Source organism: Vigna angularis, chromosome 1 (genome assembly GCF_016808095.1).
Source record: "Vigna angularis cultivar LongXiaoDou No.4 chromosome 1, ASM1680809v1, whole genome shotgun sequence".
NCBI classification, from domain to species: Eukaryota; Viridiplantae; Streptophyta; class Magnoliopsida; order Fabales; family Fabaceae; genus Vigna; species Vigna angularis.
The window spans coordinates 61,925,992-61,953,322 of record NC_068970.1 but is presented as its reverse complement, the minus strand read 5'-3'; the positions used below and the strand labels follow the sequence as shown (position 1 = coordinate 61,953,322).

Sequence of the window (27,331 nt, the reverse complement as noted above, 5' to 3'; positions counted from 1 at the left end):
CATTTCCTTAGAATTCTTGTCGAATCGATGATGTTCGTATTGCAATACGATAGTGTGTTGAGTCTCTGCGGAGACTGAGATTCGAGTGTCACCCTTTCCTCGTGCACGGGGACTAGAGAGGGTTGAATGTCTCGCCCAATGACTTCGGCTCGTGTGAGTATAGTGCTCGGTGGGTGCGCCTAACCGAAGTTTTTACTTGTAATTCCTTGAGAGGTCGGGGAGATAGGTCTGAAGTTGCGATGGAAGACGGCTCGAATCGCCCTGTTTTGCGAAACAGGTTTGGTACGACAAAAAATCAAGGAAACAACAGAAGCTTGAGTAAATGATTGAGTCGTGAGTTTAATACTGTAATGTATTGTAATATTGTGACCTTGATAGTCTGAGTAGTGATGATCTGAGTTACGAGTTGAATATTATGTTGTAGTATTGTAAGGTTGTGAATAGGATAGTCTACGTTGTGATATTTTGATATTTAAATTATATACTATGTTATGTTCTTCGTTACTCACCCTGAAATGTTGTGGTTGTGGTTTCCACCTACGATGATCGTACTTGTACGAGAGTAGATGGCGTTGCAGATGAGGCAGAGATGAAGTAGCACGACGAGAGTTATGGGAATAACTATGGGGAATTTATCATGTTTTAATGTAATTTTATGTCTTTGAATAATGGATTTGATATTTGTAAGGTTTTAACCTTATGTTGTAAGACGCTTAAACTTTTGATGGTTTAGTTTCGTGACGTTAATTTAGAAAAAAAAAATTGGTGTAAAATTTTGGATTTTTTTATTTTCTAGTAGCACTCCATACGAGGTGTTACAGTTTGCATAAACTAAAACACATAAATCTACATAATATAGGGTATTGTTGGATTTGAAGAGCGTTTTGATCCTTTATCCAAATCGAAAGCACTAACAATACAATAAAAATGATTCATTAGATGCCAACGATACCACTCCATCATTAGATGCCAACGATACCACTCCTCATATTCACTCTACAATACAACTCAGGTGTACCCATTCAACAATTCAATCACAAATTACAATTCAGCCATATTACACACATTAACCCAAATAAAAAAATTCAAATATACCTATTCAACAATTTCAAACTAAGATTACCATACACTCAATTTAGACAATATTAATTAAACTATACAAAATTAATATTAGTTTCCCTTGGGTTAAACAACTTCTTATTTCAGAGTTGAATTTTAGAGATCGATTTCTCATAAGATGACTTAACTATAAAATTAAAACTCTAATAATAAATCTAAATATATTATTATGATAGTAAATAAAGAGATATTCACTTTGAATACATTTGAGTCAAATAGATTGAAGAATAACCCATATGCAACTCAAAAAAGCAAAACAACTTAAAAAAAATGAACTTACTCTCTTCTTGATCAAATAAATGTATACAGTTCTTTCTTATGATGAATCCTGTGATTTTTTATTTTCAAAAGGATGAAAAATGAAAGTTAGAATTTTGGAGAGAAGTCACAATAGATTTCTTTAAAGGAATTATAAAGATATTCTAAAATAAAACTTAATTAATAGAGAATAACTGTAATCTTTTATTATTAAAATATTACAGTTTCATCTTTTAAAAATCATCAATTCTATGATATGATATCATTTTCTATGTTATTACATATTTAGTCTGAATTTTTTATGAATATTAATTTTATTAATATTATAGAAATTAAGTTTATAAAATAAACTAATAAACATACATATTTTAATTTTTAAAAATATTAAAGTGATAAAGAATATATAATAAAAAAGTTTAAATATTTAATACAATTACTTTTTTAAGGAATATGCTGGTTAATTCGTATTCTTTCATCAAGTTGAGAGGTGTGGGGACTGTTAATGAATTAAAATTCTCAACCATATTTCATGTTTGATGTGTTGTAATGTGACACAACAGACATAAAGAACATATAGTGAATTACCTCATATTGTATTGCTCCATGAAAATGTATACATAGCATATACAGAGTAGAGGAAAACTAAAAAAAAAAAAAGGAACTAACAAAACTATAACTTTCGCTTTACATTAACACTCCTCCTTAAGTCAAAGTTGGATAACATTTGCAACTCCAATTAACTCTCTCAGACTACCAATTCTTTCACATTTCAAAGCCTTTGTCAGTATATCAGCTAGTTGCACCTTCGGTCTACAGTGTTCTATCTCCAGCTTATTATTGCTGACTTGCTCACGTATGAGGTGAAACCTTGTTTGAGTGTGTTTACTTCTTCCATCAGATGTTGGATCTTACAAGATCTATGACTGACTTATTGTCCACAAGCTTTATTCTGCATGATTGTCTGACCTTTAATTCCTACAGTAACGAGCCTATCCAGATACTTCAGATACTGCTAATCAAGCGCATATTGAAGTTTAAATCTGGCCTTGTATTACACAAGTATATATCTTAGACGTCCAAGAATCTTTTCATAAAGGGTAGGATCTACACTTTCTTATTAGTTACCTTCTCCAACTTTAATCCAACTTCAGTGTACCTGCAGAATTACTCAGCTGCATGTTGAATTTTATCAACAAGTCCCGTGCATATTTGGACTGATGCATAACCATTCCAAACTGTTTCATTTTAAACTCAAAGTAACTCAAATTTCCGAGGTCACTCATTTCAAACTCTCTCAGCATTTCAAACTTGCAACGAGTTATTAGTTCTTCATTACTTCCAGTGATCTAAAGATCATCAACACACAGACATATAATCACCTTTTTTGTCTTCATGTTGCTTTGCCAGCATAAACTCCATTCTCCTCAATGCTGAAGAACTCATTGCCTCCTCAAGGTTTGCAACTTCACCTTCACCGTAGGTTTTGAGCAGAATGTCCCATACTTCCTTGGCAGTGGAGGCCTTGGAGATTTTGTTAAAAATCTTATAATCTACACATTCATAAAGAAGAAATATGGCTTTGTTATCAAGCTTCTGCTGCATTTTGAAGTTCTTCTTGTCGTCATCAGTGGTTTTTCGTCCAGGATATTCAAGCCCATCCGTGACTACATCAGCTACATCTTGGAAACCAAAGATGGCAAGCCTTTTGATTTTCCAATCGTTAAATAGATTCCCATCGAAAACTGATAACGCTCCTTGTACAATGCTACCGTTTCCAGCCATCCTTTACACGTTTGTACCTCTTTCTTGTTTTCGTGATCAACCTGGGTTCCTTCTACTATTCTTGACACCCCTACAGACGTTCTTGATTTAATCAAGAATTGACGCTTCAAAAGAAGAACCACACACTCACTTAGGCACGTTCCACGCAATCAAGATAGAGGAGAAAAAGGAAGAATCTCACGCAGGCTTAGTCGCTTATGCAGAACACGTTTTCACAGATCTTACTATACCATGTTGTAATATGACATCAGATATAAAATATGTACTGAATATGTATTGCTACATGAAAACATATATATAGCAGATACATAGTAAAGAAAAACTAAAAAAAAAAATAGTAACGAACAAAACTAACTTTGACTTTACAGTAATTGTGTGATATACATTTGTATGATAATTGTTTCCTACATTTTCTTTAGGGATTAGACTGTGAATGAATGAAAAGATTATATTTCAGAATCAAAATATAGTAAAATAAATTATCAAAGTTTAAAAAAATTAAATTTATTTTATTTATATTTCAGTTCATTATTTATTTTATTAATTATTTTAATATTTTTAATTACTCATTTTATTGTAATAATAAAATATATTTATAAATATTTAATTATTATGTATTACAAATTAATTTAAAAATATATAATGAAAATTGTAAAAAGACTTGAAGGAGAGTAGGCATTACTAATTAATTTACTACTATTGATTACCCTTTCTTAATTATTTTTTGTTCTTTAATATTTTCAAGCAATAAGGATAAGGATGAGACATAACCAAGTGAATGTTTTCTTTATGTCTGATCTTAACATAGTAGTCACGGACTCACAGCAAAAATGGGAAGCTGCAGTGTGGATAGGGAGAGGCTTGAGATGTTCGAAGTTGGACCATGCAAAGATGCTTACGAAATGGGTCTCTTAATTGGCCAAAGATTCTCAAAACTCATAAGGAGTAGAGTGGCCGCAGATCTCATTCTACAAAATCATCTCCGACCCTTTGCCCTTGGCCACACCCCTCATTCAGAATCACTTCTCAAAGCACTTTTTCATGCCAACAAAACCAAATTCCCAACCTATTGGGATGAACTCTTGGGGACTGCAGCAGGAAGCGGTGTGCCACTTCTTGATGTAATTGCAAAACCATATATTATACGCAAATAGTCAAATGCTGCAACATAACTTTGAGTTTTTGTAACAACATAAATATTTAATTAGCGTCTTGTTGTGTGTGTGGTTTAGCAGATTTTACTTATCAACTTCAGGAAAGAGATTCTGGCGTTTATTCCAAAAGAAGGGGCAAAAGGGCCAACTATGGATACCTCGGATGATTGCTCCGATGTTGTTGTTGTCGGTGAATCTATGGCTATTGCTGCGCACAATGAGGATGCAAATGTTGCTCTTGTCGGGCACACGTAAGCTTAGAGATTCATTAATGTCTTGTCTTGGCTTCAGAATTGGAATAATTAAAACGGCTTTATGAGTGTTTTTTCTGTGTGGAATTGCAAGTGCAGCTACTTAATCAAAGGAATCTTGCCGGATGGACTATTCTTTGTTGGTTATACTTATGCTGGGGAGCTTCCAAGCTGTGCATTTGGCTTCAACAGCCATGGACTGGTAAAATTCCTAATTCACCAACTATCTATGCATGAGTTGAATGAACAGAAATCTTATTCATTGTTATTGATATTAGAGTAAAATCACTGTATCTAATAAATTATGTTCTTTATTTTTCTGCTAATAGTAAATTTCTCAATTTAAAATATGTAATTTGTTGTATTCCTTCGCTGACATATATCCAAACAATTGAACGAACGCTTAATTTTATTGAATTTCATTTCATTTTATCTCATCTATTTCTATCAATTCAAGCATGGTCTTATGCGAAGAAGCAATGTCTATGAAAAAAAGTGATATGCAAGTGAAAACTGGGTTTACGATTCGCAGGCATTTACTCTGGATTCTGTACCCCCCGCTGAAGATGAAATTGTGGCTGGTGGAATTGGACGCAACTTCATTTCTCGAGACCTTCTTGAAGCTGCAAGCATGGATGATGCACTGAGTGTTAGAATTTGCATCCTTTTCCTTCCCATATTATTGATTTCATAAGAAAACACTAATTATTTTTTCACACACCTAAATTTTTTATATTAATTTAATACTATCCTTTCTTATTTTTTACTTTTTTTTTTCTAAATATAAAAATTTATATTTTTATGAGTATTTTACCTCCATACTCCTACGTTGAATGTAAAATTGTCTTATAGTATGTAGTATGATGTTTTTTTATTGTGTCATTATTTCATCAGAGGATCCAACGGTCAGAAGTTTCTGTGGGACATTCTTACAACCTGATAGAAACAAAGACCCGCAGGATTTTTAACGTTGAAACTGCATCCAGGAATCGGATTTCAATTTATGAGGTGGGGGAAAAACCTTTCTTCCATGCAAACATGTACCTCCACCTTCCTATTAACCAGGCAAGTGATACAAAATCCTGTTTTGCATTTGTTTGATTCGGACCTCTGCATGCTTGGAAGTGTCTCAATTCACTTCACCAATAAGAGAATTGAACTATCGAGGAAATTGCATGTGAAGATAACATAAAAAAAATGCATGAGTGAAACATGTGTATATCTCAAAATAAAACATCATTTGGATTTCATTCAAAGGTACACGATGAGAATTCAATGAGCAGGCAGAAAAGAGCATCTGTTTTGACAAAAAAGTCGAAAGGAGATTTCCTGTCACTTCTGGGAGATATGGATGACAAAAACTATCCCATCTACATGACAGGTAAATTAAAGACATCTCACATCTGAATCCATTCATGTTCATGATCACTTTTTCTTTCAACCTATTCTCAGGTCCATTACTTCACACCCTTTGTACTGCCCTTATCGATCTCGACGAACAGACATTATCAATTATTGAAGGGAATCCAAAAAAGGGAGCTGTTTCACATGTTTTCTCTATCGCCCCTCAAAAGTCACCGTGATTCTAAAGCAGCCAAAAAGTTCTTGGAATTGCAAAACAACCTCTTACTGAATGTTATCACTCTAAACCATCAGTTTCCAGACAATCATTTTGGGATGTTTCGTGTCCAATACTAATTGATCAACATATTGTCACTGGTTGGTTAGGCGGTGGCATTTTTTAATCAAACAATACCTAACAGCTAAAACTTATACAACTTTGGTAACGTCTTTGGTCAGTTGTGGAAAATATTGTGTTCTCAGATATTTATTGCATATTTTTAAAATGTTTTTTTAACAATTTTTGAATCACGTTTCAAATATTTTTAAGAAAATAAATTTAAATAAATTAATAAAATAGTGACACATTATTTATTTTTAAAAAATTATTAACATAACGTAGTTATAGTTATATTTTTAATGTGTTTCTTTCCTCTACCTTTATTTTTTGGTAAAAAAAAACATCTACCGAATACGCCTCAACCCACTGGACCTATAACATGTTGACATGAATTCTGCTTCTTCCTGCGCCTTCATGATTTCATTCTGTACCCCCACACATTTTAAACTTCTAACTATACTTTATTTTCATTTTTAGTTTTTAAATATATAATCTAGAATAAAAACATTATTTATATTTCGGAAATTTTTTCACTTTCACGATTTAGAATATAATTTTTATATATCGGTGAAGGTAAAGGTGAGGGAAAAGAAAAAAAAACGAAAAAGGAAAGAGATGCATTTTCGAAGAAAGAGACAAAATGCTAAAGAATAAGGTTAGAAATCTACATAAAAAAAATAGATAAAATATCAAATTCATTTAATTTGAGCGAAAAACGGACTTTCCACGAATATGGATGGAAAATTTGTGTCGTGGTTAAAAGAGAAACTTTATTAAGATTGGTCAGTTGAGTTTTTCAATATATACTAATAATTGACATGGTTAATAGATGCTTTATATCGGTATTATATTTATAAAAAAAAAAAAACTAGTTGAAACTTTTATATAAAATAATATTTTCTTTTGTAATAACAATTTATAATCTATAGTTTATACCACTATGTAATGAATCCTAGAGGAACTTCTTTACATGTTAATAATAAACACAATAATAATTATTATTATTGTAATGATAAAATTAATATTAATATTAAATGCTATGAAAGATCTTCATCCACTTTTCTGTTCCAACCACATTCTGAATAAAAGGGTGCGTTTACATCATAAGATCAAGGCTATAGTTTATTAATTCAACCATCATTTATTGTTAAATACCAATATATCACTTTTTATTGGTCACCAAGATCACTGATATTATGACAAGTATGTCAACGTTGTAGGTCAACGACTTCCTTTAATTTATTGAAAACAGAAAATGTTCCCCTGAAAAACGACTTGGTGAAAATAAAACAATAAAAAAACTCATGCATATATAATGTTTTTAAATTTGGAATAAAAGTACACTTTTCACATTTATGTTTACGTTTCACTTGATGGCCAGTTATGATTTAAATTAGGTAGTATGAGCTTTTAAAACACAATTGATCTATGCTCTTGATTTGTCACAATAAATTTATTTTTTATAATTAAATTATTTTATCCTAAATCGAAAAAAAAATAACAGAGTATGATACAGGTATTCTCCAAACCTGCCTAAATTTTGACAGACTTTTTTTTTTATTAACTAGGTATGGATATTATAGATAATTATGTCTGAATTTTGACAGACATACGTATTCCCATTTAAATGTTTAAATTACCAAAAAAAAATTAATTTTTTAGGTTATACAAAATTTTGCCATAACTTTTTTTATTTGCCGATAAAAAGAAAACCTTTTTTTTTATTAATTTCGTAAGTTATTTTTAGGATATACATATGTTATTTTTTCTATTTTTTTATAATTATTTTATTTTTCAAAATTATTTGATATTTATGTAATTATTATTTAATATATTTATATTTACATAATTATAATTTATTTGTTAATATTGATATTAAAAAATTAATATTAAATATTTAATAATATCATGTTTTTTTTGTGATATTAACTACACAACTTTACTTGTGTTAACCTATGGAGACAACATAAGCAAAATGAAAAACAAAAGAATAGTAACTATGCCAATCAATTAACACAAAAAATAAAAAAAATATATATAAAAGTATTAAATAATTAATATATAAAATAATTATCAGAAAATTAATTCAAAATTGATAAAAAATATATGAAAAAATAAAATAAAAAATATATCAATTACTTAATAATTTTTTTTAAATGACTGAAAAGTATACATTTTTTAAATACTGTTAAAAAAATAATTAAAATTTCAATTCAAAATTAATAAGAGAATTATGCGTTAATTTTGAAATTCCAGAATAAGTTTAGCTCTCACGTGAAAATAAAAAGTTAATTTTTGTTGAAAATTATACTAATCCCCTTTCATAAATTATTCTCATATTTGATTAATGTTGATTCTTGCTATATCCCAAATGAAATGTCCTTCGAAATACGTATCACTAATTAAATTAAAAAATAAATTAACCCTAGCAGATCCCAGGATATATAAAAACAACTATATCTAGGAACATTATTAATTAAGTGTAATAATAGAAGTAACCTACTTAGATATCCCTGTCTGTCGATTCTTTGTCATATTATCGGAGGTAGATGAAGTTGAATCTCGACAAAAATTCATTTAAAAACTGGACCCAATTACCAGAGTTACGTGGTCCTGTCCGCATGTGGAATTTGCATTGCTTAATAGGAATCACTCACCCAGTACTACTCACCAACCATTATTCCAAGGACTTAATTTTCCCACTAAATTCAAGACTTACCTAACACCACCTACCTCCATTAACTAACTTATTGTTTGGTATAGATTTTGAAATTTTGTCATAGTTTTATGTTAAAAAATTATAAAAAAAATATATTTAAACTGTTTTAAATTTCAATTATTAAATAATGTGAGACTATTAAACATGATTAAAATAAATATATTTTTATTTTTTTTTATCAATTTTTCTACTCTTTTGCATAATGAGTATGTTTTAAATTTTTAGCATGGCAAATATATTACTTTCAAGGTGGTAAAAATATTGTAGAAAGATATGGTGTAGTCATCAGCAAAATATATATATATAACTCTTTCAAGTTCTTAGCGACTTGGATTTACATAATTTCTATGAAATTTTAAGTTCGAAAAATATATTGCTAATATTGTTTTAGAAAAACAGTAAAGTGTATAAACTAGGATAAATATTTAATGAGTACAGTCATAATTGGTGACATTTGATATATAAAATATTTTCTTATTGCATTCTTATGAACTGATTATGTATGTTCGTTGTAATTTTTTAAATTGTAATAATTCTTAAAATAGAAATGTTAATTTACAATAAATTATTCAACAATATTAATTTATAATTAAGAGAGAGAAGGAGAAAAAAAATGTAATAATATGATGGAGAGACAGATAAATACAAAAAATATATGGAGTAATATTATATTTGTTTGGATAACGTCTCTTATAAGAAAGAGTGTCTGTCATGTTTCTCCACTAATATATATATATATATATATATATATATATATATATATATATATATATATATATATATATATATATATATACACGTGGTTAAAATTCATTACTTTTTCAAGAATATTATATTTCTTTCTCATTTAAAAAAAATGTTTTCTTAAGAAACATAAATAATGAAATATTTATTAGAATATTAACTTTTCGAAAACACTTTCTAAAAACGAATATTTAGATATAAAATTCAATGTCCTTCGTGGAATTCACAGATGCAACTTTCTGTAGTCCTTTTCAGCCAATCAGCATCGGAAGTTACAGATAAATGCAAATGGGATTGTGAAATAAAGATGTGGAATAAGCCTACTTCTTTTATTATCTATTTCTTTTAAGCATGGTTAATAATACACTATTGAATTCAATAAATGTGTAGCTAACAGAACCAGAATAAAAGGAAAATAAGGGTACTGATTTTTCTTCTATTTGAGCTTGAAATGGTATTTTATTAACCTATAATAAATACATAAATAAAATAATTTTTGTAGCATAAATAATTGGTCGATGCAACTAAACAGAGTTTTTAGATATGTGCAGCTTAATTAATTCGTAATGGTAAGTAAAGCTTACTCACAATAGTAAGAGTTATTAAATCGTAAAGTGACTATATTTAGTTTTTTTTTGTCAATATAAAAGACCAGTCTCATAATCATTAGAATTAATATTCTAATGGCAAAAAGTTAAGGAGCATTAAGACTAATTAAATTGGTATGCGATTTTCTTTGCTAATTGACATTGAGTACGTAGTTGTTTACTTCTAGACTTAAAATTAGAAGAATAATTTAAGATCCAAGTGCTTTTCCAAAGTATGAAAAGTTGTTTTCACCTTAGCATGTTCAATGGATACCAAAGAAGTAAGAGTCACATTAATAAAAGTTTAATATCAATACAAATTTGTAGGGGTCGTCCAAGATTTGACCTCATATTTGTAAATAAATTAAATATTCAAAAACTGACTTAAAAATCATTATATAATGATTTTGCAATTGTTTTCAAGAAATTGCAAAATGATTATAAAAGGACAGTAGAACTGTGTAAGAACCTCACAGACAAAGTCACCAAAAAGTATAGTTGGCTATAGAATAGTTTTGTGTTTTTTCTCTCCCTCATCTTAATGGGTGCGAAAGTTTCCCTCATCATTTTCCTTACGCTCCTTATTGCTTCATGTTCAGCCAAGAGGAAGCCATACACACCATGCAAAAGCTTGGTCCTCTTCTTCCACGACATCATATACAATGGAAACAATGCAGCCAATGCAACGTCTGCAATAGTGGCCGCTCCAGAAGGTGGTAACTTGACCAAACTGGCCGGCCAGTTCCACTTTGGAAACATAGCCGTTTTCGATGACCCCATCACGTTGGACAACAACCTTCACTCAAAACCCGTGGGAAGGGCTCAAGGCTTTTACATCTACGACACCAAAACCACTTACACTTCCTGGCTTGGATTTACGTTTGTTCTTAACACCACCGACCATCAGGGAACCATCACTTTCGCCGGAGCTGACCCCATCATGCAGAAGACTAGAGATATCTCTGTCACTGGTGGCACCGGCGATTTCTTTATGCACAGAGGAATCGCCACCATTATGACCGATGCATTTGAGGGCGAAGTTTATTTCCGACTTCGTGTTGATATCAAGTTCTACGACTGTTGGTCATATTAAAAGTCCCGTAAAGGTTTCCTTTTATGTTCAACTTCATCAAATGTTATTGCATGTGTACCTTTCTCTCCGCAGAGATTTTATTTTATTCTATCAATGTACCAGTTTGGATTTCAATTCGGAATTTTTAGACCAAATAAGTAAGGTTAATGATAAAATACATTATAAAAAAAATAGTATTTATGTGAAAGTATTATTTCGAATAATTCGACCTAATTAAATTGAGTACTATTAGTCGCCGATTTTATATTGACTAGTGCTGGAGATATTCTTGGTGGAATAAAACCAGTATGTCTGAAGTGTTCTTACGTACTGTGGGGAAACACTTGAGTTGACTATTTTATGTGCTACCAATTAATACAACAAATAGTTTTGAAGGAAAGTCATATGCTGTATTTGGTAGGGTAAACTATTTCACTCGTTGTTTCACTTTAAAAGCATGAAGTTCAACTTCTCTTGAAACAGGGCTAAAAAAAAACTAAAATTCGTGCTCAAGATTTTGTAATGACTTTTAAAAAAGTATATATATGACCTAATTTTTTTGTTTTTTCTCTTTTAGTTGTAGGTAGAATTTATTTCCATTGCGGTGTGTGTGTTATGTATGTGCTTCTATGTCAAATTAATCATTTTTTTCTTTTCATTCGTAAGTGCTAATTTCACTAAGAAGTTGCTTATTTTGATTTTCTTACTAAGATTAATATTTGATTCAAGAATTAAGAGACGTAATTAAGTTCTAAAATAGGTAAGAACCAATATGAAGAATAAGACATGGAACATGGAAACTGCATCATTGAATAAACAAGTTCTAAAATATAACTACTGAACTTCTACAAGCGCTTGACAAGCGGTTTCCGCTATGAAAAATCACACAGTGCAATGTGCCCTTGTTACCGAGCCAACCAGTTGGGCCAGCCCAATCCGCATAGCTTGACACAACATCTTTTAGCTGTTCGGCTCTTAGGCAGTTTCTTTCTGAATCCTATTAAACTTATCCTTGCATTTCATTATTTCGAATTTTATTTTTCAAAACACACTAAATAAAGTAATATTCTACATAATAAAAAATAACAAAAAATATTAAAAGGTAAAAAATATTGAATGTATGCCCGGAAAATGATTTGTGATACATCAATTAATGAAATTACACAGAAATATATATATATATATATATATATATATATATATATATATATATATATATAATTAATGGTATGATAAGATAGAAATTACTTTGAAGATATCTGAAAATCTTTAGATATCAAATTAGTCGAACTATTAAAAGACGATAAATGTTGTATGAACAAAACAATTTTTTTTTCAAATAAAACAAAAATTAAGAAAAAAAAGATATAGTAAATAAAGGATTTATAATGTGGAACACAAATTGAGATAGTGAAACATTCTTATGTAAAATAAATAAATAAAAATACTAAAAATGAATGTGGACTTAAAAGTTATTTGAATCAATAAAATTGATAATACACTATTTAAACAAAAATACACAAAGAAAACAAATTGTAATCAATATTTTGAAAAGAGGAAAAGTACATTGGAGATGTGAGTGAGTTTTGGGGATATAGAATAGGTCAAACAATTAGAAAAAATAAGAAAAAAGTGCTAAAGAAAAACTAAGAAAAATGAGAGTTAAGGCACGTAACCTCAAGTGTGAACATAACCGTCGGAATATCAATAAATACACCCAATTGTTGCGGTGTAGTTGAGTCAGAACCACATTCAGTAATAGTATGGCTACAACTAACGAAAATGGGTCATGCTAGCCATTTTTTCATCCTAGTAAATTCTAACTTGGGTGTTGAAGTATATTTTTTAGGTGTCTACCTCTTGATCTCAAATACTAAAAAGTCTACAAGCCAAGAAAAATGCAAGAAATAAAAGAGCTGAGGAAGTTGTCTACTGAATACTACTTGGACCATTAAGAACAATAATAAATAAATATAATATCAATTATCATAAACACTTGTGACATTAACACAAAAACAACTTCCACGTCACTCAATTTACGTTACGTCTTACATGTAGGCAACAAACGTTCAGAGCTGAGACAAAAAGTTTACTTCTTTTTACCTCGCCTGTATATGCCTCGGTTGCGGAACCGGTGCCTATAAGCGAAAATAATCGCTGTCATTTCTCTTAACTACACTAGTGCTTATATGTTTTTAGTTTTTTCAACAATTTTAGGAGTTCAAGTTAAGATTAATGAACTCCATGACAGTAAGCCTACTTATAAGGATCTTTCACCACCATTATTTTAATCCACATTTGTTAAAGCTTTGGACTATTTGTGCAGATTATGTTGTCATAATCTTGTGTATCATTTTAATGGTTCTTTTGTCCATTCAAGATCATTAGATGAAGTTGAGCTTTCAATCACATGTACACATAATATAGCATTTTTTTTCCATAAACATCTATAATATAGTTAATTTTATTAACAGCCAGTAGTATTAATCTTCCTGTGATATTATCTCAGGAGTGGAGGCAATGTATATGCTTCTTTGAATCATTTTTATCCACCATCAATAAAAGAAAATATAAATTTTGAATATAGATAAATGAATTAACATATGTCCTTAAATTTAAGGTAGTTTTCCCATGTCTAATGTATCCGTGTCTGATTTTTTCATACATGAAAGAGGAGGAATTTCTCTCTAAATTTGGTGCATACTTGAGGAAAAAAAAGGAAAAATTTATTAACCTAACAATGGACATAAATTTATGTTTATTACATTTTGAACATACATAAATTTCCGTATGTTATTAGGCCAACAAACATAAATTTATAAATTTATGTCAAAGATTTTAATAGTCGTATATTTACATTTTCCATAGTTATGTCTTAGTGATAACAAACGTAAAAAAACTTCAAGTAATATATTTAAAAAGTCTTCTTTGTATTGGTGGAGTGACCAGAAAATAATTTATCTTCAATCTTTTAATAATAGCCTATAACTGTGATGGAGCAAATATGGCACAACAACTCCACAGTAATGATTCAACACCGATCTATGTCCACTTAAAATTTATAATTATATATACAGTAAGTAGGAGTAACCACTCCGACTTAGAAAGTCCTAACATCCACTTAATCTCTTCTTTCTAATTTGAAATTTTAGAGCATTAAATATTAGTTGGTATATTTTAATCAGCAAATTAAACTTGCATAATACTTTATACGTTTATTAACTTACATAATGTCACACTTCATAGTTATATTTAAACTCCAACGTCAAGATAAATTCTTGTGTCTTGGATGTAAAAGAAAGCTTTATATTCCAAGACTTAGAATGCCTGGCACCACAAATCCTTAAACATTTGATAATTCACAAGACAGTAGAACAACCCATTTCATTTATTAAAACTAAAAAATTAATCTGAGTTTTGGAGTTGGAGATGAGATGTTTGCTTGGTGGCTAGACGCAGCACCAACCAGAAGCTGGTCCAGTTCTTGTTGCACCAAAAACACGTTTAGTACTTTAATTAGTCACTCTGGACCCCTTTTTGTGCATCCAATGATATCGCATGCCGTAGGCACAAAGCAACCAAAAACTAAGCACTTATATTCAGTGTTATTTTCTTCTTGCCTCATAATAACGATTCCTTCAAAGCCAAGCCTAAGCTAGATAGACAAAAAGAAGGTCATGAAGATCAGTCTTCAGAGAAATCTCACACCAAAATAGTATAAACAGAGTTATTCAATCAGCTTAAAAGTTTCACCTAAACATAAAAGGCATTATAATAATAAGAAGTTGCTAACCTTCTACAGCATTGCTTCAAATAACTAGGTTGTCCAAGTTAAACTTGAAAGTCTTAACACAGATATATTTAATTAAACGTAACTTTGCTTTATGGGTAAAGTGTAAGCGGTGCTTATAAATTTAAAGCTGGTGAGCCAATATTTCCATAATCGAGGCCTCGATAACAATGGAAATAACGAGGTTCGTTTTTTCTCTCTTGTTCTTGGTAATGATGACGGTGGGATCTTCGGGTTCTCCGAACCATTGGAGAAGAAAAAGGGTTCGCGAGCCATGCAAGAAGTTGGTGTTCTATTTCCATGACATAATTTACAATGGTCATAACTCCAAGAATGCAACTTCAGCCATTGTGGGAACACCCGCATGGGGAAACAGGACCATACTTGCAGGGCAGAACCATTTTGGCGACGTGGTTGTGTTCGATGACCCTATCACCTTGGACAACAATCTGCACTCAGCACCCGTAGGACGTGCCCAAGGGTTCTACATTTACGATAAGAAGGAGATTTTCACGGCTTGGCTTGGCTTCTCCTTTGTGTTCAACTCCACGCAGCATAAGGGTAGCATCAACTTCGCAGGTGCAGACCCTTTGATGAATAAGACGAGAGACATTTCGGTGATCGGAGGAACTGGTGATTTCTTCATGACTAGGGGTGTGGCCACTCTCTCTACGGATGCATTTGAAGGGGAAGTTTATTTCAGGCTTCGTGCGGATATCAACTTGTTCGAATGTTGGTGATTAAGCTGATTGGAACAACCTATAGGGGAGAATGTCTTTTCATGGTTTCTTGTTTTTGTGTCATTTTCTGTAACATTTTCCTTTTCTTGATGATGTGTTGGAGGGATACGACGTGGGAGTTCTGCCTCCACGGCTTAAAGTCGACGTCGTCATTTTTCCAACTTATCACAACTAATTAAATAATGTAAACATCAACATTTTTCGTGGACGATCATTTCTATTGATTTTCTTGCATTTCTTTGTAAAAATTTGATCGTTACAGGAGTACTTATTAGAATCATGATATATATTAACACCTAAAACTATCTAATAATTGTAATTTTTGAAAAATAAACTCTAGCTAGCTAGTACTCTCTCAATAAACGTTGTGCAACTTTAAAAAAAATACTCATTTAGTTGTTGATATGAACTTAAATTGCCTTCACATTTTTGTGATGGATGATGATAAGATCTTCCTCTACAGATTCTTAAAATTTACAACGTTACTATTTTATACACATTTATACCTATTTTAATTGTATATTGAAAAACAAATTATTATGTGTTTTATTTTCATTTTTTTTAAATATTTTCCTTTAATTGTAATAAATTAGATTCCATCTATATATTTTTATTTAATTTGATTTTTTCTTATTGTATTAGTTATAAAATTTTCTGTATATATTATTTTTGGTTGACTTTAGTTAGATTAAATCATTTTCGTGACTTAAAAAAGGAATATATGTTTTACAGGATTTAAAGTCTTATATTATTTTTTACAACTTTTGAAAATTGAGACAAATTTATTGAAATTAATATAAAAAGTTGTACAAATTTGATTTTTCATAATTTATTTTTTAAGCTTATGGTTCTTATTATAGAGTTCATGTTTAGATTTATGTTTACATTTTATTAGAGGCACCTCTAATCAAACAAACTAGAATAATTTATAGTTTGTTTAGTTTTTTCAGTTTTAGAAATGGTTCTTTGTTTTCCCTAATTTTGAATTTACATTTTATGACATTAATTAATTTGCATTTATAATTTTCAAATCAAATTAAAAATTGATTGAATCTTAATTTGATAATTACATAAAAATTATCTTCAATAGTATTTTGATTTGGTTCGTACTTTTCTTGTTAATATAGTTTGTACTTTTCTTGTTAATATAGTTTGAGCATTTGACTTGATTAATTAAATTTATTAAGCATTGGAAGCTTAAATATATAAATATTTAAACAACTATGACAAGAGATTGTATAAATCTTAATTCTATAAATTTATCTTTTATTTTCCTTAAATTTTATTTTCTTTTTGTTGTAGTTTTAATTTTGTTTCATTACTAAAAACCCACCAAGTTCATTTTTATGGGAAGAATAGTAAAAAAAATATATAATAAATGTGTTTTTTGATGATCCTAAGTAAGTATTGCTATATATTATAAATTTTTAGAAACAACTTGCTTATTTTGATTTCAATACGACTTTGAAAATTAGCCTTCCTCCTTGTATGCTCAAAATTTACAAAATTAGTACAAGAGTTAATAAAAATCAAATTCAAGGTGCAATAAAAGTGACAAAAAGTTTGAGAAAAAATGAAGTTAAAAATAACGATATGGAGTTATATATATATATAAATTAACATAGAACTAAAGCAAACCACATTTGATTTGTATGTTTGGTTGTCGTGACTTTTTAATGAAAAATAAAAACAGACCAAGCTATAACCTTATTCGATCTGTGTCTAAAACACTCAATTGAAGAATTTATTTGTTAAAAAATATTAGATATTTGTCTTTTTTAAACCAATACGTAAATTAACATGTGCAATAATAACTTATAAATTTTGTATGACAAAGATTAAAGTCGTTAAATTTTTTTTTCAATCATAATTATTAAAGCTTCATATTACTTTTTATAAAAGAACAAAATATTAAAAGATTAGGAAACAAATGGAAAAAATATTAATGTTTAGTAAGTTTTGATTTACCATGTAAAACATTATAACATCTAAATTAAAAGAATAATGATATTTGACAACATTTTCTGACAATTTTAATATCATTTATGTATCATAATGTGATTGATTTGGTATTTATGATTATTATTATTAATTGTAAAATAATTTTGGATCAATTATAAAATGATATATAGATAATATTAAAATTTTGTGAAATAATTATCTAAATTAAAAATTCTTTAAAAAAAATGTATTTTGGAAGAGAAAGAAAAAGAGAAAGTGGAAAGTTTGATGGATTTGAAATGTTACCAGACACTTTTACAATTACAACGCCTTTTTGCAATGGACAAAAATGAGTTTACCTTGGAAATAATAAAATAATGAAACATGGTCTCCATGCGAGGCAATTTCGCGGTCCTAACCCAATATACAGTTAAAGTAGAATTTCAACGACAAGACAACGCTCTCTCACAAAATCAAAAAAAACTCTTGCTCTGTTTTCTTCTGCCTTTACTATGAGTTCAGATTCGATTAGAGAACGAGGTGCATCTGCCGTGGTACGTTTTCCCTTTTTTTTTTCACTCAGTTTAAACCCTAAGTTAACCGTAAAAGTATATCTATAAACTATAAATATACTTTGTAATACTTCTGGAACTTTCTGCTCTTCTTTCCGACTTTTCTGATTCGATTTCCTTAGTATCGATTCAATCCTAACGTATGAATGTGTGATGTAGCAATTTTTGAATAAGCATTGGTTTTGTCCAATTTTTAACTGTAAAAGGAGAATGCGAAGTGAAAGTGAGATCCGTTGTTTCAAACTCGATCGTCAATGTAATTGTGGATCACTAGCCTGGAAATGAGACAGGGTTTTGTTGTGTAGTTTTGGAATTTAGAAGGCATCGTGGCAATCACCTGCATCATTTAATATATTTTGCAGCATCAGAAATCGAGAAGGAAATGCAAGTTGTTGTTGTGTGGAGAGTGTGGTCAATATTTGCTAAGTTGGTCGAAGCTTAGAAAACGAAAATGAAACTGTTTCAGAACATAAACCGCTATAACTAGATGCTTTTTATTCAATACTTGTGTTCTTTTGCACCTCTTTTGTCTTTTATTATCTAATGGAAAATGAGCAAATTACACTAGTTGCATGATAGTGTAGAACAAGATGAAATAGGGAAAACAGCATTGCACATTTATATGATCTATTGAACTTAAAGACCTTGTATATGTGTATGACATGTTTTTTTTTTCTCTGCGAACAGGTAGAACGGAAATTTCAATATAGACAACTTTTATTTTTGGCATACCAAAGTTTAGGCTTTTTGTTTGGTGACTTGAGCTTATCCCCTCTATATGTCTATCAAAGTATATTTTCCGGAAGACTGAAACATGTCCTGAATGAGGATGCAATATTTGGCGCATTTTCTCTGATCTTTTGGACTCTTTCGATTATTTCTTTGTTGAAGTATGCACTTATTATGTTAAGTGCAGATGATAATGGCGAAGGTAAGAGCTATTGATTTTATTATTCTGTCAGACTATGTCCTTTTTAACTCATTACTATAATTATTGTGGTAATACTAATACATTCAACTTTAACAGGTGGAGTTGTTGCTTTATATTCACAGCTTTGCAGAAGTGCAAAATTATGTTTGCTTCCTAATCATCAAGCATCCGATGAGGAGCTTTCTACGTATCGCAAGCCTGGCTCCTCAAATGGAAGTACACCATCCTCGCCTTTGAAAAGATTCATTGAGAAACACAAGAATACAAAGATGGCTTTGCTTATTTTTGTATTACTAGGTGCTTGCATGGCAATTTGTGTTGGTGCACTCATGCCTGCCATTTCTGGTAAGGATTCTCTCTCACAAATATGTGATTGTGTCTGGTGAGAAACCTTAGCTGATTGATGTTTTATTGTTGTATTAGCTCTATTTGTACCTCTGCTGATAAGAATTCTTTTGTAGTTCTTTCATCCGTTGAAGGCTTGAAAATTGAAGCAAAGATTACAAATAAAAGTAAGTGGAAAAGATCTAATCTCAATTGACATGCTTGTTATATGACACTGGTCCCGTATTCCTTCATTAAAAAATATTATGCAAATTTTCAATCTAAACTTATGTATTTATCATTTCACAGGTATGATGTCTTGTATTTCTTGTGTTCTACTGATTGGACTCTTTGTCATGCAACATCGGGGCTCCTACAAGGTTGCATTCGTGTTTCCTCCTGTAATCATCCTATGGCTAGTAACTATTTTCATGATTGGCATTTACAATATCATCAAGTGGAACCCAAGAGTATATCAGGCTCTTTCTCCATATTATGTATACAAGTTCTTTATGCTTACAGGAAAAGATGGTTGGACTAACCTTGGAGGAGTATTTCTATGCGTTACAGGTCTGCATCTCTTTCAAAATTAAAGTTCTGCTTAAGCCTTATTCTTGCCAAATTCGTTATGTATTTCTTGTCATCTACAGGGACTGAAGCTATGTTTGCAGACCTTGGTTACTACAGACAAACACCTGTAAGGGTATGTGTGGCCATTAAGTACTATGTTGGCTTTTGACTTCATGGTTATTTTGCAATGTTTTCTTCATAACTGACCCCTCGAATAGATACCTAAGAATGATTAATGTTACTTTTCTAAATGTTTTGCAAGGGTGGTGATGATTTCCTTTAGTCAGTAATAGCATGTGTAATAAGGTGTAATATACTTTTTAGACTTTAACTTGGTGTTTGTGCCTGTTCTATTAGACAGTTGATGATATTTTGCTATGGAAGAACTATATATCAGCTAGAAAGCTACTACAAAGAAGGAATAATACAATGTAATGTGTATTGCATGTATGAATTAGTATCGTAAAAGGCAAACCTTTGTTTAAAATGATGGACATGCATAACAAGTGAAGGAGTACTGGTTTTGTTGAACTGTAGGTCCATGACATCTAGAAAGTGATTCTTGATTTGTTAACAAGAAGTTTGACTAAAGTGGGATGTGTGAAATCAAAATTTGAGTTGATTTATCTGTTGGGGAATGCAATTCACATGATTTTCCTTCATTTGTAGTCTATTGATTCCTCATTTAAAACAGAATGGCAACTTCTTTGAAAATGACTTTTGTAACTCTTATTGTATCATTGTTACTGTGCAGGTTACATTTTGTTGTATCATTTACCCATGTCTAGTTCTTCAATACATGGGGCAGGCGGCCTTCCTTTCCAAGAATCTATCTGCAGTACCTATAAGCTTTTATGCTTCTATTCCAGGTCAGTTAATGTAAATACTAAGAATAGAATATCCCAAATTGGCCTTCTCTTGGAATTCTAGAAGATTGTGGATTGAAGTTATTTGCCTTTAGACAACTGAAAAATGAGTGACTTGGCCACTTACATTGTTTCAAATGTTTCTGAACGTTCCTAGCAGTAGTACATTGAACTGGTGATAAACTGGGGTTCTTAGAATGATCAAGTATGTTCTAATTTCTGTCTTTGTAATATGTGAAATTTGAAGTATTATCTTTTTGTTCCCTGTCATTAGTTGTCCATATGAACTTATTACAGCACTACCATTTGACCTGGTTCTTGGCCGATTTATGTGGAATATCTGAGTGATAACTCTCACAAAGTAGATTTAGACTTTAGCTTAATCCTACAAAATCAATTTAGAATATAAGATTTGTACCTACTTATATGCTATAATTTGACTGTAATGTATCAACTTGCAATATAATTTGAGTGATAACTCTCACAAAGTAGATTTAGACTTTAGCTTAACCCTACAAAAGCAACTTGCAATAAGATTTGTATATACTTATATGCTATAATTTGACTGTATTTAATTGACATAAAATTTCCAACATACCTTCCTCTCGCTGAAGACTGAACATCTTGAACGTGAGACTAGATATTGGTGTTGGTTCATTAGGTGAAGTGATAAACCTAATAAGCCTTGCTATTGTAGGCTTTGATGCTATTTTAGAAAGTGGATTTAGGTGTAACTCTATCTTGTAAGGTGAAATTTGCATCTATTTATATATATTAAAATTTAGTCATATTTGAAGTAAATGTGATATCTCTAATAATGACTTTAACTTTAGAGAATTCTATTTGGGGTGGATGTTTTTCTGTGTTTTTTAATGTAGCTTGTTCTCATTGAAGCCTAAGTTTTTTTGTTACTTGAGAAAATAAAGAAAAAAGAGAACAAAATGGGATCATTTATGCAGGAAGCTTACATTAATGGTAAATAAAGCAAAATAGTCGAGTTGGTAATAATGCCTTACCATGTGATTTTTATGAGACTGCTGTACATGTTTTCAAATCTCCAACGTGTATTTCATTTTTTTTTTTTCATTTTTGTAGATGTTCTCTTTTGGCCAGTATTTGTGGTGTCTGCTTTGGCAGTAATAGTTGCAAGTCAGGCTGTCATTGCTTCAACATTCTCTGTAGTCCAACAATGTCATGCATTTGAATGTTTCCCTCGGGTTAAGGCAGTACATTCCAGAAGGTGGATCCCTGGCCAGACATATATACCAGAGATAAACTGGATTCTTATGATAATCAGCTTGGCTGTGACATTTGGTTTAGAAGACAAGAACCGTATAGGATATGCTTATGGTAAGTTGGTGGATTGGAGAATTGTATTGTTAGATTAAATCACTATTAGATAATGTGTTAGGTATCTGAGTAAGAGACCTAACTTTTCTCGCAACAGCCCTCATGCCAAAGCAATTAAACAAGAGAAAACAAAGAAAATGTGTATAATCTCTGTAATCGTATGTATTCACTGTAACTGTAAAACGAAAACAATAACAACTCGGGAGCCTAATCCCCCTCAACAAGGTCCAAGACCTGTTTACAAAACGTAAGAAATGCTAGCTACTCAACAGAATCACAGAAGGTTTGTTTATACTCTCTCGCTTCCCCTAGCAACCTAACAAACTCTCCCGCCCTTTTTATTCATCCTCTACCGTTCGGTATTAGTGTATATACCGTTCGGTTCCTTCACTCCTTCCACCGTTCACTCCTTCCTCCCACCGTTCGGTATTACTGTAGATACCGTTCGGGCTGTACTTCCCTACTCCCTTCTGGTTACCGTTCGGCATCTACTTCCCTCCTCCTTCCAGCTACTGTTCAGTACTTCCCTCTTTCCTTTGGCTACCGCTTGGCCTCTGCTTCCAACCTTCCTTCCAGCTACCATTCGGTCATTCCCTCCTTCCTTCCGGCTATCGTTCGGTATTCCTCCGCTCATATATTTTTAACTTCCTAACATAATGGAACAAACGATTCCCCTATTACACAGATTTAATAATGTGTTCTAACTTTCTGTCCTAAGTTGTCAACATGAAAGCTACATTCTAACACAACTGCCACTAACCCTCAATTCCCATCATAGTTTGTCTAAAAATAATGTTATTTATAGTATCTATTATCTAGTTAATAATAGTTTGTGAGTTCCTTTATATTTCTTTTATCTAATATGCTATTTATGTCAATACTATTTGATGTTAGTTAAAGATTTTAGACTTGAAAATCAGTGTGTATCATGACATTCCACTGATGTGTGTGTGTGTGTATCTGAAAAATGTGTACTTATATATGTAAATCTGAGTAATTGAAAATACAACTCTTAAGAAATCAAAGATAAAGAGAGGCATGTAAACATACTAGGTACAATAAAAGACCATCATTACTCAACACTCCCCTCCCTTTATAGCATATAAATTATATGCATCAAGTTTAGAGCAAGTAAGCTGAATTAGAGGTCCTCTCAAATGATTTTGTCAAATATTTGAAAGTTGATCATTGGAATTGATAAAGTAACACTCAATCTCACAAGCAACTGGTTTCTCACAAGCAGGAAGTGGAATCGGATTTCATGTACTACTATAAGAGCCTACATTTTAACAATAATGGTTTGTTCCATCTAGGATGATCAAGTGCTTTACAAACATTTCTATGAACAAGGAATGAAGATGGAGAGGAAACAAAGGAGACATAGGAAGCATATAGATGATGATAAAAGAAAAAATTATAAGTAGGATGAGAGTTTCCAGAGAACTAAATACCTTTCATGAAGGCAATAGGCCAACCAACATCATCATTAGTAGGCTTTGTGGTAGGGTTGTCTATTGGTGAAGGACATGAATCAGGTCACTCTGCAAACGATGTAGTATAAATTATTTGTATTTGTTGTTAGGTATACTAAGAGGGGACGGAACAACTGCAGGAGGACAATTTGTTGGTGAATGAGGCTGATTTTCTTTTGGAGTATATAACAAATTGAAAATAAGGGACAAGTAACACTTGTTGTAGGGAGACAAGTTCTTTTGTCGAGGGAGAGAAGAAATGAGTATCTTCAAAAAAGGTAACATCAATGAACATGGAATACTTTCTTGACTTTCGAGATAGAATTTATAGCCTTTTTAAGACAAGAATATCCTAAGAAAACACAGTTAGTTGCTCTAGCAATCAACATATCCATGTTTGGGGAAGCATAATGAATAGAACATATACACCCAAAGAACCAAGGGGGAATATGGAATACCGCTCTCATTTGGAAAAGGGGAGTGTGGGATTTGATTGACAAGAGAAGAAGAGGACATTCTACTTATCAGAAATCATGTAGTGAGAATCACATCACTCCAATGGTGTACAAGAACATTAGCATTAAAAATTAGGATGCATGTAGTTTCCACCAAGTGTCTACATTTTCTTTTAGGTATTTGATATTGTTGAGGTGTGTGAGGACTTGTGGATTGATGTAGAATGCTATGTGAAGATAAGGATGGTAGTTTAATGAATTTTCTTTTGGCTTTATCACTTCTAAAATATTTAATTGTTTTCCCAAACTGATTCTTGATGTCATTAAAGAAAGCCACAGAAGTGAGCAAAACTCTGAACTACCTTTCATTAAGTATACCCAAGTACATCATGGATATTCTCAATAAAAGTAACAAAGTATTGGGTAAATAGTTGGTTCAATACAATAAGTATTGACATATTTTGTTTTTAGTACAATAAGAAAAAAAAAATTATACTCTTGGTACAGAAATTTTACTTTCATTTATTTGCATTCAATAATTTTATATATGATTAAAAGAGTTGGCTAAAATAAGAGCTTCCCAATAGGTTAGGCTTTGTTGATGATCTCGCAACACAATATTCGATCCTAGAGTTAAAGTTATGCTGGTGCTAGCCGTGAATAAACTTGTTTCACATTACTTATTACGTGTTATAGATGGTTCAATCATCGTGAATGAAAACACATTGGTGTCCTGTGTAATTTTGTCATTCACCGCTGTTTTTCAACTCATGATTCTTAATAACATAATTTTTGCTTACAGGAATTGCATATCTAATTCTGGTGTTTGTGACCACATGTTTGACATCACTAGTCATCATCCTTGTATGGCATCAAAGTCCTATAATTGCTCTGGCATTTGCTCTGTTCTTTGGTTCGATAGAGATTATTTTCCTGTCATCCTATTGCACGAAAATCCCCAGAGGTGGCTGGATTCCACTTGTGCTTTCGGCGGTCTTCATGTTTGTTATGTACGTGTGGCATTATGGTTCTAGGAAAAAGTATCTACTTGACATGCATGACAAAATTTCGATGAGGTCCATCCTTGGATTAGGTCCTAGTCTTGGGATTGTTAGAGTTCCTGGAATGGGCCTTATTTACACTGAATTGGCTACTGGAGTCCCTGCCAGTTTTTCTCATTTCTTGACAAATCTGCCAGCATTCTACCAAGTGGTTGTTTTTGTTTGTGTGAAGACTGTACCGGTGCCTTGTGTGCCGCATGAAGAACGTTACCTCATTGGCCGAATTGGTCCCAAATCTTTCCGAATGTACCGTTGTATTGTTCGAAATGGCTATAAAGATGTGTATAGCCACGAAAATGATTTTGAAAATGACCTAGTGATGAGCATAGCTGAATTCATTCAATTGGAAGCAGAAGGTGCCTCTGGAAATGCAGAGGGTTCAGTGGATGGACGGATGGCAGTGGTTAGGACATCAGGGAAATTTGGGACACGATTGCTTATGTCCGAATCTTCTGCTTTTGAGGAACGCAACAATATTAATCTTCCTGGAGCTTTGACTGTTACTAGCAGTAAATCCCCGACATTGAAGAGGCTGCAGGCAATGTACGAGCAGGAGTCACCTGAACTCAACACTGGACGGCGAATTCGATTTGAGTTGCAAAATGTAATATATAAAGACCCACGTGTCAAGGAAGAACTCATGGAACTTGTAGAAGCCAAGCGCATTGGAGCAGCGTATGTAATAGGTCATTCTCACGTAAAGGCCAAGTGGAACTCATCATTTATAAAGAAGTTTGCTATCAACCTCTACTCTTTTCTGCGGAAAAATTGTCGGTCTCCTGCAGTGGGTCTAAACATTCCTCAGATTTCTCTGATTAAGGTTGGAATGAATTACCATGTGTAGCATGAATCGGTGACAATGTTTTGACTGGGGATGTAATTTATGCAAGCAAGAATACACTACTTTGGGAGATTCCACTTGAATGGGTTTCACTCAAGAATTTCCTCTTGGTGTGTTTGAAGAAATACCGGCATCAAATTGCCAACATCTTTTGATTTTGTAATGGGCCTGGTGAGGTATCTAAAGTATTGAATTGGTTGACAAGGAAGTTTTGTGCAGGGTTCTATACCTGTTTGTTGTCTTATAGCCAAATTGCCCTTTGGAATCACGTCTGTCTTGTGAGTTTCGCTGTAGATTTCTGGAACATAACTTCGCGTGTAACTTCTACTGCTGCCGCCCTTTTGTACTTGTACAAAAGTTTGTTCTGTTTTTTTTTTCAATCTTCTTAGGGAAAACAGGGAAATGAATTGTATTTAGAACGGAACCATACCTTAACTGATAACATGTCACTTGCCCCAGCATGTCGTCCAATGACGAGCTTGATTTTGGTTCTTTGATTTATTTATCAAATTTTGCTACTGAGCTCATCTTTCTGGTTGGTTTTGCTTTGCTGTTTTTTACTTTGACTGATCAATTATATCTTATTTCCTCTAGAATTTTTGAAAAAATATATTTCATTTACCTAATTTCTTAATGCATTTCTATACTGATTTAGTCTTCTCTTGTCGTGGGTAACTAAATCCTTATCTAGAATTATTTTGTAGCCTTTTTACGCATCCTATTTTCTTGTTTTTGGAATTCCTACTTCTCGACATGTTTTTAATCAATCAATTGAATGAACGATTATACCGTAATTACTCGGTGGAATCATAGAATAATTGGGTCTCGGATTATTGTATTGTATGATCTTCCTTTAGTTTCGAATTTTCAATTAGGTTAGTCAATTTAGCTAACAAACCTTGTAAGGACCATGATTTTAAGAGTAGTGGGGACACGGTGGTCACCCACCTTTTTCATTTCATGGGAGCAACATGCCACACACACACAGAGCCCACGTTCATGCAAGATATGCCACACCCGTGAACATTATTATTGTTCACATGCCAACAGT

At 31.8% G+C, this 27,331-nt stretch overlaps 4 protein-coding genes across 6 annotated transcripts; all 4 read left to right on the top strand.

The window, feature by feature from the left end:
* Positions 1 to 3,958: 3,958 nt before the first annotated feature.
* On the top strand, positions 3,959 to 6,363 carry LOC108347187 (uncharacterized). 3 transcript variants are annotated; one of them, XM_017586348.2, is made up of 7 exons: positions 3,959 to 4,280; positions 4,395 to 4,564; positions 4,664 to 4,766; positions 5,097 to 5,213; positions 5,459 to 5,629; positions 5,822 to 5,945; positions 6,017 to 6,363. In XM_017586348.2, exons 1-7 carry the CDS (start codon positions 3,990 to 3,992, stop codon positions 6,145 to 6,147), a joined length of 1,107 nt encoding a protein of 368 aa, XP_017441837.1. In that variant the 5' UTR covers positions 3,959 to 3,989; the 3' UTR covers positions 6,148 to 6,363. The 3 variants fall into 3 exon arrangements, with proteins under 3 accessions (XP_017441837.1, XP_052737039.1, XP_017441836.1); XM_052881079.1 differs by having other exon boundaries at positions 4,392 to 4,564; positions 6,067 to 6,363; XM_017586347.2 differs by having other exon boundaries at positions 4,392 to 4,564.
* Positions 6,364 to 10,764: 4,401 nt separating this feature from the next.
* On the top strand, positions 10,765 to 11,502 carry LOC108347301 (disease resistance response protein 206). The gene has a single exon (XM_017586466.2). The coding sequence runs from the start codon at positions 10,837 to 10,839 to the stop codon at positions 11,386 to 11,388; it is 552 nt and encodes a 183-aa protein (XP_017441955.1). The 5' UTR covers positions 10,765 to 10,836; the 3' UTR covers positions 11,389 to 11,502.
* Positions 11,503 to 15,222: 3,720 nt separating this feature from the next.
* LOC108347266 (dirigent protein) lies at positions 15,223 to 16,131 on the top strand. The gene has a single exon (XM_017586433.2). The coding sequence runs from the start codon at positions 15,328 to 15,330 to the stop codon at positions 15,895 to 15,897; it is 570 nt and encodes a 189-aa protein (XP_017441922.1). The 5' UTR covers positions 15,223 to 15,327; the 3' UTR covers positions 15,898 to 16,131.
* A 2,098-nt stretch (positions 16,132 to 18,229) lies between these two features.
* On the top strand, positions 18,230 to 26,809 carry LOC108347546 (potassium transporter 3). The gene is made up of 9 exons (XM_017586858.2): positions 18,230 to 18,392; positions 19,098 to 19,341; positions 19,438 to 19,686; positions 19,803 to 19,853; positions 19,975 to 20,235; positions 20,316 to 20,368; positions 20,990 to 21,104; positions 22,197 to 22,451; positions 25,181 to 26,809. Exons 1-9 carry the CDS (start codon positions 18,351 to 18,353, stop codon positions 26,281 to 26,283), a joined length of 2,373 nt encoding a protein of 790 aa, XP_017442347.1. The 5' UTR covers positions 18,230 to 18,350; the 3' UTR covers positions 26,284 to 26,809.
* Positions 26,810 to 27,331: the final 522 nt, after the last annotated feature.